Here is a 17,149-nt window from a genome sequence, read left to right as displayed (position 1 = left end):
GCGAGGATCTAATTCGAAATCAATATTGACTGCAGTGAGAACAAGAAACATATGCAATTGGACCGTATCAACACTGCGAATAACACACTTTAATCTGCATCGAAGTATGTTATTGATGACTCAGCAATCAGCATATGATACGCATTAGCAGGAAGGCTGAAATTGGAGGAACTTATGCCTTCTGCATTCAGAATAAAGGCGACATGGTTGGAGTCTTCAATATCAGTCTCAGTGTGGGAGCTAAAATGATCGATTTGTCAGTTTTGCCCGAGGGAGAGGATATGGAGGATTTTTAAAACGGCATTTAATAGATCGATGAATTACTTTAGAAATTATTGAATCGCGCATATCATATCGAGAGCATTCGCAACTCTTATGAATAGGCAACAAACGGAACCAACTTAAAAATGATAATCTACGCGATGGGAGGACTGCTTCTGATTGGGCTTGTCAATCTCATGCTTTATCGGGAAATCAAACAATAATTCAAGGCAAGAAAGCTGATATGAAACTGATCACTCTATACCAATCTCACAAGTAATCGACGACCTAACATTTTCAGCTGCACTTATCGACTTATTTATTAGTTTTTTTATGATTTGTTCTTGGTTTTATGTTCGTTCACTGCTTGTTTCTTAAATTCGTCGTGAAGACAATTAAGACCGAATCGCTTTAAAGATAATTTAATCTAAATATGCGATCAACTGTGTTCATCTTAGAGAATTCCTCCCTCTCTGGGACCTCTAAATGGACTCGGTCCTATCTTTTCTTTCCCCTTCCTTTAAAGATAATAATTTTATGGGATGAGAAATATGAGGGAAGTTCAAACTAAATTTTGGAAGATATATTAATGATGAGAACCCATCTCACAAACGGAAGGAGAAATATATCTAATATCGAAATAATGCTTTTAACTTTAATAAGAGATTTGTTTATATTTTATAGTCTCCGATTTATATGACAGCACTGTTCGCGTACTTTCCATTGTTGGCTCATATCCTCCTGCATTCGCTTTATGTTATTATCATCGATAAGGACGTATTGGTTCTCGTTTCGATACTTTTTCATGTCATGTGCTTTGTTAGGAAACCCCAATGTTTTGACAATCATTGCGAACTTCAACAAAACACTCAGAAATTGCTGAAAGTAAATAACTGTGATACTCTTCGTTCGAAAACTGGGACGAAAAAATAATAAGTGCATTTAAAAAATACACATGAGAAACATTATGGGACTTTTCAAACAAACACCATAATCCGATAAGTTTAAAATAATACAGGAAATCAAGCTCCTCATAATGAATAGTAGTAGGCATCAAATTAGAGATCAGACCATTTTTCGCATTCCTGCTCTATTTCCTCTTCGCATTCCGATTAGGCATAGTCCAAACTCCAAGTATAAAACCCAATGAAAACCTGGCGTCTACGGACAAAAGACATTTTCGAAAATTGCAACTAATGCAATCGTGTCAAATGGATTCGCATGCATCACTGCTATCGCTGTAAAACTTGTATCCACAAATACGACCATCATTGTATTTTGCTGGGCATCTGCATTGGTTAGAGCAATCACAAGCACTATCTACTGTTTCTATGGGCTTATTTATACTCTTGTTTCCGACAGCTATCAACATACTTTTCACATATTCATTTGCATATTTGGGTCGACGCTGAAACAGGGTATGAATCTACTGATTATGTTTATGGATTTTTGTCGAGCATAGTGATATTTTATGTGTTGGCCTCGGCGCTAAGTGTGTACTTAGTTGGATTTCACACATATTTGGCCGTATTTAATGACACAACCTACGAAAGGAAGAAGAAATATGGGATATGGTATTTGAGGGGAATTACACAGATTGCACACCCCTTTGACAAAGGAGTCGTATCGAATTTGAAGATGCTTTTTATTGAGGCTGGGAAGATGCGGCCGATTTAGTGGTAGAATCCTTCGACTGCTGGCAAATACTCTGAGAAGACAGTAAACAATGACAATGTTGCTTTATAGTGCCCATATAAGGGATGATCTGCTAGTTTATATATATTTGTAATAAGAGCACTGATAAGGTAAATGCGTTGTCAATAGACTATCCATGAGACTATCCATTAGACTATTTAATTTTAGCAAGCCTTACTGACTTTCTCTTTTTGCGCTCTTCTGGGTATCATTCGTTAAATATGCGCCAACATATGGTGACTTAGACATTATCCTTCGTACAATACCATGAGTTCCCACTGAATCCGAATTTTCGCAATGTAAACTTTTACTTCATGCCGATATCCATATCCATATCCATATCCATATCCATATCCATATCCATATCCATATCCATATCCATATCCATATCCAATCTTTATATGGGGCCGCAACTGCTAAAAATAGGGCAATGGTAAACATAAAGGCTGTTCATGAGTAAAATAAGCGTATGAGTTAAAGTAAAGCGTTTGGCAATGAGGACAGAATAATTAAATGTATGCAAAAAAATCGGATTTTCTTGGCTAAAATCGTTGGATCCCAGTCTCAATCCCCATCGACTGAAGGAATTAATCGGTGCATTGCTCTTTATGATTAGCAGCTCCGAAAGATTGTGAGCTCCATCTTCCAAATGTAACCAAAGAATCATGGCATATACGTAAAAGTCTCACGGCTCACCTCGATGACAATTGTAAAAATCATTTTTTAAGAGGGCACCTGAAAGTATGTGATCGATAATTCAGTTTTCAGTTTTTCTCTTTGATTCGTTTATTTTGCTTATGAGAAAGGAATCTATTTTAAAGGAATTAATTATCAAAGAATTTATCGTATTGGCATAAAAAGTTTTTTTCTAAGCATATTATAAACATATATTTTTCTCGGATTACACTAATCATGGATCCTCTTTATTGTGGTTGCCCAGTCGCAGGCTGTTCAAATATGAGTAAACCGAGGTATTGGCCTCATTACAATTGTGGAGGTCAGACGTAGCTCAGATACAGTGACATTAATATTGTTTGTCCTGAGTGCTACGATTCGGGGCTCATCTTTCATTGGAACTTCAGATGCGAGAATCACAACTTTAAGCCGGCTTCTTTGCAGGGATGCATTTTCGCAATGTCAATCATGGCGCAGCAAACGGCTGACCAAGAACAAATCAAAAAGGCCACTCAGAAACTATTGGACCAATGGCCGAAGTGATATCAGAATCCTTATTTATAAAATTGTACTCGGTTTGAATTTATATCAATGAGTGGCAACAATGTGCTTATAGTTCTGATTATTCGATGATAGTTTGATGAGTACGCATTTAATTAAACAGGTAGGTAGGTAATCTTCGCAATTGCTCCATACACATCTGACAATAATTCGCACGAGAATCCCTAATGACTGCACTTTATTATTTAATAGCATTCACGCATTCACTCAAAAGCATCCGCTGCGCCATCGCCTTCAATGACAGCAGCATCGAAGACTTGTCTCATATTAAAATCGATTTTGCAAGTGGCAAACTGCAATAGTCAATAATTTTCACCAACCATCAATAAATGTTCATCAGTATGCTTACTGTGCGAAGTTATGAAAGATAACTAATCAATTGCATTCATTGGCTTTAAGAAGTATTGGCTATGGTTTGAACTGCCTTGATGGCAAATACGATAAAGACAATGAATAAATGTATGAGCACGACTAAAAGAGGAGGGCGAATGAGTATATCGCTTTTATTGATGTCATTCCTTATTGGGGAGAGGATGTGCATAAGGGACAGTTTAGCAAGGATGACAATGATAGGGAGATTATGAAGGCAAATGCAGGTTTCTCTCTGCAGTAACAAGATCACAAATTGTAGATTAAGGGATTGCAAAAAGATATTAAAATAATGCCATAAAATTAATCAATAGCGAATAACCGTGTAATAACAGTCATCGATAAGTTGAGCTATTCGATGTCATGGCAGTCATTTTGGAAAGAGAACTCAGAAGGAAACTAAATGAAGTATGAGAGTGATTTGTTTTATCTGAATTATCAACTATGTAAGCAAATGAACAATTTTATAAATATCCAATAAATAAATAAGCACTAATTGACACTCATCGCAAATCTAATGAAGATTGTGGCAGATGTATGATTATAAGACAATCATCGATCATTTGTGTTTTTGGGGTTGTCGGAGTTGTTGAAGCCGGTTTGACTCGAGTGCTCGCTCGTTTCAAACCATCTTGCCAATTGATCGTCTCCCTTATCTATTCTGCATTCGTATTTGATATTTAGTTCGAGCAGGTCTCCGCAAACTTCTTTCACCCGAACCTATTTGAATTGCCCTACTTTTGGAAAACTATAAATTAACTCCAAATTTACAATCGCATGATCATCGAATCTTTTTTAATTTCGGTTTCAGTGAGATCCTCGTCGCTGTCCCACGCGGATTCTGATGCTCTTTAGCGGCCGATTTTGAACATTGCTCTGGATTTTAGTATTTTTTATTAGAGCAGTAAGTTATTTTCGGCTAAGTTACTTCCGAATTTCAGATTATGATACTTATTTTTTAGTTTGTCGTCGAATTTTGAGTTCGGCTCCTAAATTATAAGGGAATATGTACCATTCTGAATCCGTAGAGACAGTTCCTACTGACATCCGTTAATTATTTGAAATTGTGCTGGCATATTATCATTCGGTCCCTGAAATCGTTGTTCTTTTTGGCAATTTTAAGCAGCCATTGCCAAACTATGTCGAAATTCGCAAACATTCTTTGATCATTGAAGGCTCTTAACACCGCCGAGAATAGGTTTTGGATGTTTTGAAATCTCTTATCTTTCAGGCCATCGTTCACTTGCAATAGATCTCCTAAAGCCTTCATGTACTTCCTCAGGTTGTCGCCCTTTTCCTTATAGATGGCACTTTCGATTTCTTCAATATAAATCTTATTGAATGGATCGTTATCTCTGCATAGGATACAGAAGAATTTGGAGATTTCATTGATTGTGGCTTTGGTGATGGCCTCTGAGAATATTATGCGGATTTTTCGGGAGTTTGAGCTGTCGTAGAGGAGCTATCTTTCGATTTTGTGGATCTTTTGACCCGATCCCAATACAAAGTTGATCAGCTTCCACTTATGATACTTATACTCCCCTGAGTCGATCTTCCTTTTATCAGTGCCTTCCTTGATTTAAACATCTTTGCACAGCTCCTGCAGTTATAGTTTTATCACTGGTAAAATTACTTCAGGCATGGTGATGTTGAGTGCCCTGGCAATTACCATTTTCTATATACAAAATGCCAGCACCTCAGAGTGTTGCCGACTCAGAGCCAAGAAGAGTTTGAAAAATGGGCTGCTATCACAGTTATTGGTTAAGGCTCTTAATGAGTTGGTTAGTAATAGTTTCATCGCATTATTAAAAGTTTTGAATTTGGCAACGATAATCTCAGTGAGTGCAGATTTGAGAGGACTACTAAAATAGGCACTGGCATATATTTTGAACGCCCAATTGGCATGACTTTCCTCTTCGATGATGCCGCGATCCGCAATTTCCTCCAATAGAGCGAACATCTAATTAAGCTAAGCGATATCGAGTGATTTTTTTATTTTGATCTGAGCGATATATTGAAACAGTAGATTGTAGACAGAGGGATGCTTTAGCTTGCAGATCTTCTTAATAAAATTGTCGAACTCCATACTGAAGAGAAGATTAATTTTTCGATTGAGATGATTCTCTCTCATTATCTATGCCACTTCTTTGTTCAAACCTTCATAATGGTTGACATTCTTTTAGTTTGGGCCGATTGTAATTCCGAGTTGCTGGCACAATGAACCCTCCTCTATTTTTTTGTAGATGAGTAAGTAAGCATTTTTGTTTTATGTTTTCGCTTGGCCGTAAGCAATGTCCTTTACTTCTTACTCCTGGGTTTATTTGACAAAGCTGTCATTGAATTCATACCAAACCCCATCAATCTTCACGTATGAGAAATAGTGGCCACCCTCTGTTATGCCCTGATGGATGATAATTCCTACTAACTGATACTTTTTATCGGCATCAATATTGAAGTAGTCCATTGGAAACGAGAATCTGGAATTTAGTTTCTGTCGATAAGTGTGTACATATTCGAATCTCTTCAGCACAAATGTTAAGTATTTTGGGTACACTGTTATTATCGGTTTCTTTTCGGCTTTCACTTTCGCTTTGCATTATTCGCAGAAATATGAGTTATCGCCTTCTAAAATTTCGGGCTTAAAATATGAGGCAAAAGATTATTCGAGTGAGCCAATGCCCTTTACATCCAAACAAATCGACGAAAACTATTATTATTTTTTTGATTAATGATGGCATTCGCAGCCTTTAATGACAGTTTGTTGCTTGCCATTGAATATTTTTTGTATGAATTTGAGAGCGTTGTCATTATTATTTTAGAGATTCTAGCCCTCGGAGTTTGTGAGCACGAGACTCTCGATTCGATCTAAGAGTATGTTTCTAAACTCATCGACATCCATTTGTACGTACAGGGATGTTGGCTCTCCGTCCTAATCTTTAAATGCTCTGAAGAAATCAGGGTTATAAAATAAGTCACCTTCCTTCAGTAATAAATTAATGAATGTCTTCTTCAGTTGAAACACTAAATCTTATTATTTGTCAGAGTTTTATTTCCATTTGCTGGCTAAAAGAGCGTATCTGAACTATTTTATATGAAATAGCTGCTGAAGAAGCGAGTTTATGTAACAAACTGAATGAGGGTTTTTAAGGCCGAGGTAATTGTTTGAATATTTGTGTTTTCGCGATGGCTTTATGTTGAATCGATGCTACCAAAAAGGCTAATCTATTTCTTTCGCGAAATGCAGCACATACTTTTAAAGCAAAGACCTATCACTTTCAATTAAGTGGCCTAATATCATTATGGCATATGTGCTTAGATGAGAATCTAAATTTGACTCCAGGAAATTAAGAAAGTTTGACTAAAACAAACATTGATGCCGTAACTTTTTTTATAGAAGCAATTCTATGAACTTGAGTAAGACTCTGAGGACAGGCAGTTTAAATTATTCGTACTCATTGGAAACTTTATTGATAAAAACTGAGAGAATTTCAGAATAAACGGCGCTGTTTTCAGAGTCGATGAGTTCTTCATCCAATATCTTTAAGAATACTTCGAAGTTCTGTGTATAATTGTGCACAGTTTAGTTCATCGAGCGATGGAAAAACTCTATTTTGTGGGTAATGTCCATTTTATCATATTATATTTTCCAAAGCTCCAATATTTACCGCTAAAGCGAAGGCATTCGCTCGATTTCTTGGTAGAAGTCTTCCCTAATTTTCATGAAAAAATCAAACAGATTAAACTACTCCGATATATTTTCGATTAAGTAGCCGAACGTTTACCCTAAGAGCCTGCTGTACTCCAGAGATTTCTCGATTTCATTCATGTCGATGGGCAGGCAATTGCAAATATTGAGCATGTCTAGCAGTTTCATAGTCTGCTATTCGTAGCAGGGGAAGTCAATACCTTTGAGTATCTTGATGATCTTTCTGTTGAGGCAGGCCGAGCCGACGGACTAAACAGGAGTGAAGAATTTGAACAGTTCCAAGGGATTGGCATGCGTTACTGTCTTCTCAACCGAAAGTATGTCGATCATTATCAATTTCTTGCGATCGCATTGCGTTATTTGCCGCCACATTCTGCTTTGCTCTTCTGTCAATTCTTTTGAATGATCGATCAGAAAGAATTAGCGGATAGAATTTAGTTATGAATTTTAATGCCAAGTTTTTAGAGTCAAAGGAAGATGCTTCCAAAGATTGTTGGTGTAGGGCAGTTTGTAAAAGAGAATAGCAATGTTCTTCATGAGAATATTTGTAATTAAAGCTGGATTCCCATTCCGAAAGAAAGTAAATTTTATCTAAGATGGAGCTTCCCCGTTCTTTGCTTCAAACTTACCAGTCAATCCCTCGCGCAAGTGAACAAAAAACGATGAGAGCTTTGTACTGAAATGCCGATGGTCTAAGATTTTATTTTCATATTTTAAATCCATTGTCACAGGGATAAATCCGTTGGTCTTGCATATTGCATTTTTGTAGTAACCCAATGTCATATCCTTTTTGATTGAAATAAATTTTCCCTATTAAATTCCTTCAATTTCAGTCTCCACACTCATCGGCCCTAAAAATTGCTCCAAATTCTGAATAGTATCAACATCGTTTTGATCGTTTTCGCTTTAAAATAAATAAATATCTTTGTTTTCATAGGCCATCAGCTTATAGAGAGAGTTAGCGAGTTGGCAGATCTGTTAGGAATGCTGGGCATGCTCTCTATTCACAGCGAGCTACTTTAATAGAAACTTTGCATGTCTCACTCGAAACATAAGCTATAGCTGCTCATCTGATCTCACCTCGCTGAGAATGATCTACAGGACCTCGAAAAGTATTTTCCTGGTCACAGTTTTTTCAGGTGCAAGACTTTCCAACGTACTATACAACTTTTAGATGCCGCTGATGTCATTAACGATTCTCTCGACGTAATAGTTTTCAGAACGGGCGTTTTTGGCAGCATTCACCACCATATTATTTTCGAGGAGGTTCACCTTCGCTAAGAAGAACATATAAAGTTTGACTGATGCGGGGTTATCGATCGCTATTGCCAGCATAAGTCTCTTGTAGAAGATTAATTTATTCTCGGGGCTGAGCTCAGTCAGGTACACATCTCGCTGGAAGAACTAAAGTATTAAGTCTGCGCTTTTGGCGCGAAAATCCTTATTCTAAACCTCCCCGACTTTCTCTAAGTAGTAACATAACAGATCACAGAAATGGCCGGCAAAATTAAACCCGAAGAAAATTAGAATATTTTTTATATTTCCGCGGCGATGTTCGAGAACTTACTTGGTTTTGAGGAACTTCGTGTTTTTGATGAGCAGGAGAGCTTTCTGCTTATATTGTTCGATCGCCTCTTACTTTTTTTCGGGACTCAGCGATGACATTTTGAGAATTCTCGGAGTTTAAAGGTTTTTCTTTTTGATGAATGAGCCGATCACATAAACCTCCCTAAATATATTTGATTTAGGGTCTTTGAAGATTCTCTCGTTGTATTGACTCATAAAGGTTGTTGATTTGTTTATAATGTGGCTTTGGATTGTGTCGATCAGCCCTGATGCTGTTTCGGTAGTGATAAATTAATCGCTGAGTTCCAATATTAACTCTTAGAATTGGTTACTGGTTTAGTTTAGGATTTTGAGCAAATGCTATACATTCTCTACTACAGACTTTAAAGTATTAAGCTTCGAAATATGGGCATCGATTTCAAACTCAGTGGTATTTCTGTTCAAGTAATCGATTTCGTTTGCATTTTTTTCCAGATTTTCAGTCATCCTTTCGCGTTCTCTTGCAATAATGCGATAGGCCTCAACGACTATGATCAGGCTATCTTTAGTTAATGCCTTATTGTTTTTTTTGCAATAATAATCCAGAATATAGACCAACTCTGACACATTCCAAGGCAGCTTCCTGAATATTTCGTATCTCTTCCATGCTAAGATGGCCTTCAGCATTATCTCTGGCGATATGGCTTGAAATTTCATCAGATAGTCAATCTGGCTCACAGATAGGTTCTCGGTGAAGCCAATGAGTTCACATAGCTTGTTTACGACGACCTCAATGCTTTAATAAGGCATACTCTTCAAGAACTATTCGCATTCTTTGGTATAGAAGAGGTGCCTCAGTTCGTTCATCAACTCGTATATGGATTTTGAACACTCTATCTTCTTGTACACCAAGGTCAGTTGGAACTTGAGTCTGAATATGTCCACTTCTTCGTTTCGGATTCTTTTAAGGAAAGGGCACAAGGCAGCCATCGAATTAATAATGGTTTATAATTGGGTTTTGGAGTAATGACCCGCAATTTTGGCCATAAAGGCAAAGACTTTGTAGATGGGTTCGATGATCGGCTCGCCTAATTCGAAGTTCCTGATGCCTTTATAGGAAGTGAACAGTTTTGCCAGTTTTTACAGCATGCCTCTGTTCACCAGATTGAGATCTTTATTCATCAGAATCGGAGAAAGGCACTAGACTATCCATGCTCGCATGAGAGCACTGAAATAATCACTTGGGACAAATTGTGCGTTCTCTTGCTGGAAGATGTTTGAATATCGAGAAGCCGTCATATGGGTCAGACATGCGAATATTTCTTGGTAGCATAAAGTTAACGCATGCTCTGAACTTCGGTATAGTTCATTATTATTGACAGTGCCCATTTCGGCATTAATCAGATAGTTGGAGGTGAGTTTTAAAAACTGTTGAAGTAACTCTTGCAACACTCCGAAATCCTAAATGTTTTTGAGAGTAAGTGAGAACACTTTAACCATTGTGTGGTACACTTTGCCCCTAATTAACTGATTTATGTCGACTGCTGTATATTTTGATTTGATGGCAATGATGCCGCCATTTTATAATTCCGAATTGAAGGTAGCCAAATTTGAAGTGACCTAAATATTAATGCAAAGTTACTGATTAATAGAACTATCTGTCGAACTTAGTCCTCATCATTGAAGTCATTGTCTCTTATTTGAGATTGGTGATAGAACGGAATGGATGTATCTTGTTCGAAGATAAAAGGACTTTATCAAGCATGACAGGGTAGCCTCGACTGCTAGAATCTCTGATCTCCACCCATTCAGGTGTAATTTTTTAGATGATGTAAACAGCAGGACCATAGTTGCAACTGTAATCGACATAGTCGCCCTTTCGATAAGGTATTTGTTAATCCTCCATTGATTATAAATATAGGTCATAAAAAATCCATGCATGGTGTATATCGGCAATTCAAATCATCAAAGATCGAAGCCAGTTTCAAACTATCTAAAAATAAGGATGAGATGGAAAAAAAGTTATGAAGATATAAGGGAATAGCAGGGGACTTTGAAGTGCAAGTGTCATGCGTAACTCCCATGCATAAAAAACAGTCGCTGAATAATACTTTTGCTTCTGCAGAATTGAGAGCAGTTGAGTTGCATGTGTTTGTCTGCATCTGATTCTTGAACTTCAGTAAAGTATATTATCTGTTGGTTGTGCTTTTTTCAACGTTTGGCTTCAACAACAACACTCGCAGAGAAATAAACTTAAAATGGAAGTCGACAAAAATAAACAAAACTAAGTTAGATATTTTTAAAAATAAACAAGTTGAAATGATTAATGAGTAATAATGATATTTGTATTAAATTAATTGAATAAATAATTGCTATTTTGTATTTTGTCGATCATTTGTAAGCATTGACGGTGAAGCTGTTGATGTGGACGACAAAAGAAAAGTTTCCAAAACGAAGTGCGAAGGGTCTCATTATTGTGACTTGATTCATGAACTCTTTTAGCTAATTTCTCGTCTTGGAGAAGGAGAAGGAGCTTATGCCACTTTATTCAGTTGGGTAAAAGTGTTGAGGTATTGCTTTAGAACAAGAAAATGGCAATTTTGTTTCTTTGATGGCTTTGATGGGCTGTTCTATGATAAAATTGCAGCATTGGTGAAGCAATCGAAGGTAAACTCTTCAGTTTATAATTTAAGGTTTCTGCATGTTTTCTGATGGTTTCAGCTTGGTTTCAGTTTGGTTTCAGCTTGGTTTCAGCTTGGTTTCAAGACTCCTCCCCAGCTTTCTACACAAGCGAAGGAGGAAAATGATTGTAATTAATCTGTGTTTTATAAGATATTAGATTTTATCCAGCAGAATATTAAAAACAATTAGTATTGGATTACTTCAAATTATATTTAAAAGTATGTTTAACATCAATTTGCTCATTTACTATTCATATGTTTAATTTTATTACGTTTATTCCTCAAAAATAGCATAAGCCTTGTCTCTGAGGATCGACGTTTAGGCTTTCATAATTGAGTTGCTCCACATGGAAAATGAAAAATTGATGCCAGGCTGAAATGACACAATCTTTGATGCCATTCCATGGCCTCCAGAAATTTATTAATAGCAAACTATGGAATATAAATAGCCAACATAATAAAGCGGAAATCCTTATGTTTTGATTGAGTGGTCGCTTTCCTTGGCCAAACTTTAGACAAAGATTGCAATTGAATAGAAAGTAACCTAAAATAGATAACGAGATTATCCGATAAAATCTACGGCCGCAGAAGTTAAATATACATAACCCTATTTGAGGCGGAATCGTCTTCCTGTAGTAATGACTAATAGAATAATAAAATAATGACTTACTTTTGGTGCTTTTACGGCGCACCGCCGGAACAACAATCTCCACATCTAACTTCATGAGTTTAACCTCACTCCATTATAATATAAAAATTATTATCTGAAGTTAGATATTGTCAATCAAATTCTTCATATTAGCATCACCCTTATATTGATTAGTATAATGAATTTTAACAGATTTGCAATCATTTGTATTTCTAACTGTATTCTTCAAAGTACTGATACGGGTGATGAAAATTTGGTAACTGCTTTAATCTCTTTGCCCGCTTCGTTTGATTAATAGAAGGAAATTATATTTCTTTCACTGCCTACAATTTGGACCTTAGGGCTCTTCTTTTCTCTTACTCGAAATTTGCGATAGACTATGATGATATTCTTTTCAATGAGAGAAAAACAGATCTGCTAAACCTGAGGCATAATTTTGTATCAAATGCCACAGCCTTGATGTAAATGATTAGAAAGGTGAATTCTATACTTTACCACAATTATTACTTTATTTTTATTCGATGGAGATTTGGAATGCTTGGTCCTAGCGACTTATTTTGGAGCGGGCTGCTAACGTATCGATAAAACATCTATTTAAAGGCCACTATCTCTTCGGAATAGGAATCCGACGTTTCTCAGAGTGATATCAATCCATTGGTAGACTGTTCTCCCGATGAGTGATGGACTCTTTATTTGGAATTGTTTCAAATTTGCTACTTTGAGCGTTTGAAAGTATGTTTAATAATAGAAACTAGGTGATTGGCATGGAAAGTTCTATATTACCTATGACCTGTCTTTTTCCTACAAAATTCCGATGAGTTCTTTCCGTAAAGCAGGGTGTTTTCTTTGAGCAATAGGAAATTCTTCAAAGTAAATGTTGAATAATGTGAGTGTCTGTAATAGGAGCCAGGAGCCAGGAGCCAGGAGCCAGTAGCCTTGAAATGGACCCTACGAAAACTATTCTCTCTTTTCCATCATCTATCAGATGCTCATGTTCATCATAGGGGTGAAAGCACTCATTCTTCCAATACTTTCTATCATAGATTCAATAGAATTTATGAAATGATTCAACCCGCTTGATCTAGTGATGAGATTTTATATAAGCTATTGCCTGTCTCGCGAGGTTGCTTTTGCTGGGGAGGCTGTTGCTGAAAAGAGTGAGGCTGTTGCTGAAAAGCGTGAGGTTAAGATACAGGGGACGACTGTTGATTCGGATCAGGCAAACGAATTCCAAATCCGCTTGGCAAATTGTGGATTGAATCGGCACTTGAATTATTGAAAGACATTGAAATATCATTTTAATCAGATGGAGCAGTCTGTTCAGAGAATTGAATTACTGCTTAAATTCTGATCGAGTTTACTGGGGCAGATTGCGATTGGAATGCTCTTTAAAGGTTCCACGCGACAGAGCTTCTTCAGTTACTCGATTGAGACATTGATTGTTTAGGAGTTGGCCTGCGCCCGATGAAAAATATGATACCATGAGTGTCTTGATCATGCTGTTTCCAGAAAACTCGCTGCCTTTCCCGCCTGCCCATTCCTACCATAAGCAAGTACATAAGAAGAAAGTGATAATGAGTTCATGGATTTTGGCATTCCGAATGTTCAGATCTTTGGTCTTCAGTGGCTCAGCGATTGCATCTAATGACATAAATGGCCTCAACGCTGTCAGCAATCATAATGATCATGGAAATTATCACACTCTAATTCAAACAACAAATAATGACAGATAATAAATGATCATGATCATGACCATGGCCTCTTATTGCCTTATTAGTATTTTTTAGCAACCTACACAATAAACAACTGTTGATCGAATGCCTCGATAGCGATGCTCAAATAATTATTACATCTCAGAATAAATCATTTAATATAACATTCTTTTCGGGAGTGTGAATGAAATACCGATGGTCAATTAATGCTCATTGAGTTTTTCGATGGCTTACAACAAACAACAGAATGATGAATGCGATAATTGTTGACCGCCTATCTACGAGTGCATCTGTGAGTGTGTTGGAGTGCATCTGTGAGTCATTGGTGCTTCTTTTGTTCTAAACTTTTCTCATAACTTTCGGTAATTGTAATTATCATTTTAGTTTAGTTCTGTTGTTGTTTGGAAGAAATGCGATATTTGTTTTCATTCTATTTCGATGCAATAGGTCCGTATTATATATACTAATTATGCAGAACAATTTCCCTCAAACCCACGCCAGCTCTCGCAATGGTATCGCCTCCGATAATACTCGACAATCGGGGTTAATACACCCCCCTGAGAGACTGACAGAAATTGCCCGGGCATGCGAGTAGTCCCTATATATGTACTCCGAAACTAATCTTCCAAATGCCAATAATCAGAGCATTCTCCTACTAAGCACTAATAGACTCAAGCGACCATCTCAGCCTGATAAGTATTTCAAATATGGCAAAAGTGATCATGGCATTGACGAAAATGAAAATCTTACGTATGCTATGCATGGCCATAGCAACGGCAATGGAAATCTGAATCGAAATGGCAATGCTAATGAGAAAGTGAAAGTGAATGAGAAAGCTAATAAAAACTAAGAAATCGAATCGAGTTTCAGGTATTCTATGCAATTAAATGAGTGCGCTAAACAATAAATACAACCTCAGCAGAACAACAACATTAGAAGAAACCCTCTAAAATAATGCAGCTTGCTCAACACACTAAACAATAATGATCTAGAAGCCTAAACTGCGAGCAACTTCAGTATCAATATCAGCCAGCATTGCATCAACAGTGGAAGCAGCTTTGAGATTGGGGTCAATAGCAAACACTCTAAGAATATCAGTCAGACTCTAAGTAGCAGCACCTAAAACAATATGTTTGGCAACTATTGCAATCATACTATGCATGCGAAAAATAAACGCAAATCTTCATTAACTAACAATTAACTCACTTTAAAGTACCCAAACAATGTGAGAACACCAACACCAACACAAAGGCCAACTATAAACCTGAACAGCCTTACAACCAGTGTCAGTATTCATGCCGATGAACACAAAAGACAGAGAAGCCAAAGAATGAGCAAATCGCGGAGTTTGTCCCAATTTACGCCTATCAACCTCTCCAAGATTACGATTAATAGCCACAAGCTTTCAGTATTGGCACTCGATAAAGGGAACAATAAAGTGGACATTAAAGGAGACAATAAATTGGATAATAAATGGGAAAATAAAGGGGATCTTAAAGATGGGCGCCATAATAATATTGCAAACAATAACAGACATACGCGTCGCGAAACATTATTTCAAACGATAAACAGCCCCATCAAATTTTCACATAAAAAACCAAAACAGAGACACCAAACAGGACTGATTGCATATAGCAACGTCGACAGTCCTATTGAGCCAATCACTCATCGATAGTTCCATAAGAAAACCACTGATTTCACTCAAAGTTGCAATATGCGCGCCTTTGTCAGCAACATCAATGCTCAGATGAAGGAAATGCACGATGATGAGGCTGATACCTTATCTCATGGGCATCAGGTTGGCTCTCGAGTAGTTGAACAGTTATGGGAATATAGCATGAAGACTGACATGCTTGTTGAGCATATCGACAAAATTAATGCCAGCAAATCCAACAAAGAGTTTATTCAGAGCAGAGTCAGCCACAATTTATAGGATAAGAAGTATTTTAGGAATACGTATCTCTCAACTGCCATGAATAGTGTCGTCGATGAGCCGAGCATGGCTGCCATGGAGTATCTGCCAATCCATCAAATCGAGGAAAGCCACCCCAGCATCGCCAGCCGAGGGAACTTCAAACTCACGAAATCCCTCAGGATTATCCAAGCAAAGTAACAGCAGCAACAATCGAAAGAGGTAAATCAGTTGTTTGCAAAAAAATCGTAAAATGAGATATCACTGAAGTAAATATCTTCCAAAAAGTCCTATGAAATTTCAACAAAAAATCAGCTGCCCAGTCTCCAATCGATGGCTGCTTCAGTTCCTGCAGTCGCTTCAGACATATCGAAAAGAGACTTCGTCATTCTGCGCAAACTGGGAAAGGGCAACTTCGGCTCAGTTTTCTTAGTTGCCCATATCAAGACGGGGTTTATCTGCGCAATGAAAGTAATGTAGATCAGCAAAATGATCAAGTAGCAGTACACCGATCAAATAGTCCGCTAAATTCTCATCCAGGCCTATGCCGAGCACCCCAACATCGTGCCACTCTACGGGGCATTCTCGGATAGCGAAAACATCTACATACTCATCGAGTACTGCCCCGATGGGCATTTGCTGGACCTCGTCGCCAAGGAGAGGCGAGTCGAAGAGGAGCAGGTGAGGAAGTATATGAGAGATATTGCAAGGAGTGTTGAATATTTGCAAGGAGAGCGTGTCATTCATCGCGACATTAAGCCTGAGAATGTAATGCTCTGCTACGGCATACCCAAACTCGCGGACTTTGGGTGGTCGGTATATCAAGGCAAGTGCGGGCCCCTACGCACGACGACATCGGGCAGCCCGCTCTACTACTCCCCCGAAATGGTGGAGAAATAAGCCTACAATGAGAAGATAGACATCTGGTGCTTGGGCGTCCTGTGCTATGAGCTGCTGGTTGGACAAGCCCCATTCAAGGTCTACTCGATGATGAACTTGAAGAAGATTGTGGAAGATGAGTTGAGGTTTCCATCCTACGTGGAAATATCGGACACGGCCAAGGACTTCATTGAGAAGTGCCTTATCAAGAATGCTGAGACCCGGTGGAGCATTGACCGATTGTTGGCCCATGATTTTTTGAGGAAGAATTGATTACTTTAAGATACTGGTGAGATACTGATGATATATTGAATATTTTACATTATATAGAGATTTTTCACTCTCTACACAATTTTTATGTATACTCTTATACAATGCACATGCTACAGTATCGGGGAATAATTATAAACTGACATACAAATAGGGGTTGGGGTTGGGGTTGGGGTTGGGGTTGGGGTTGGGGTTGGGGTTGGGGTTGGGGTTGGGGTTGGGGTTGGGGTTGGA

At 37.8% G+C, this 17,149-nt stretch overlaps 1 protein-coding gene across 1 annotated transcript; it reads left to right on the top strand.

Annotated features, from left to right (window-relative positions):
- Nucleotides 1–15,568: 15,568 nt before the first annotated feature.
- On the top strand, nt 15,569–16,666 carry LOC148298697 (aurora kinase C-like). Its single transcript, XM_088276707.1, has 2 exons — nt 15,569–15,652; nt 16,307–16,666. Exons 1-2 carry the CDS (start codon nt 15,569–15,571, stop codon nt 16,664–16,666), a joined length of 444 nt encoding a protein of 147 aa, XP_088132833.1.
- The last annotated feature ends 483 nt before the right edge of the window (nt 16,667–17,149 follow it).

The sequence above is a fragment of the Brachycentrus maculatus genome, unplaced genomic scaffold (assembly GCF_059751285.1).
Source record: "Brachycentrus maculatus isolate JH-2025_06_01 unplaced genomic scaffold, ASM5975128v1 h1tg001725l, whole genome shotgun sequence".
Lineage (NCBI taxonomy): Eukaryota > Metazoa > Arthropoda > Insecta > Trichoptera > Brachycentridae > Brachycentrus > Brachycentrus maculatus.
This window is presented reverse-complemented; position numbering and strand designations above follow the sequence as displayed.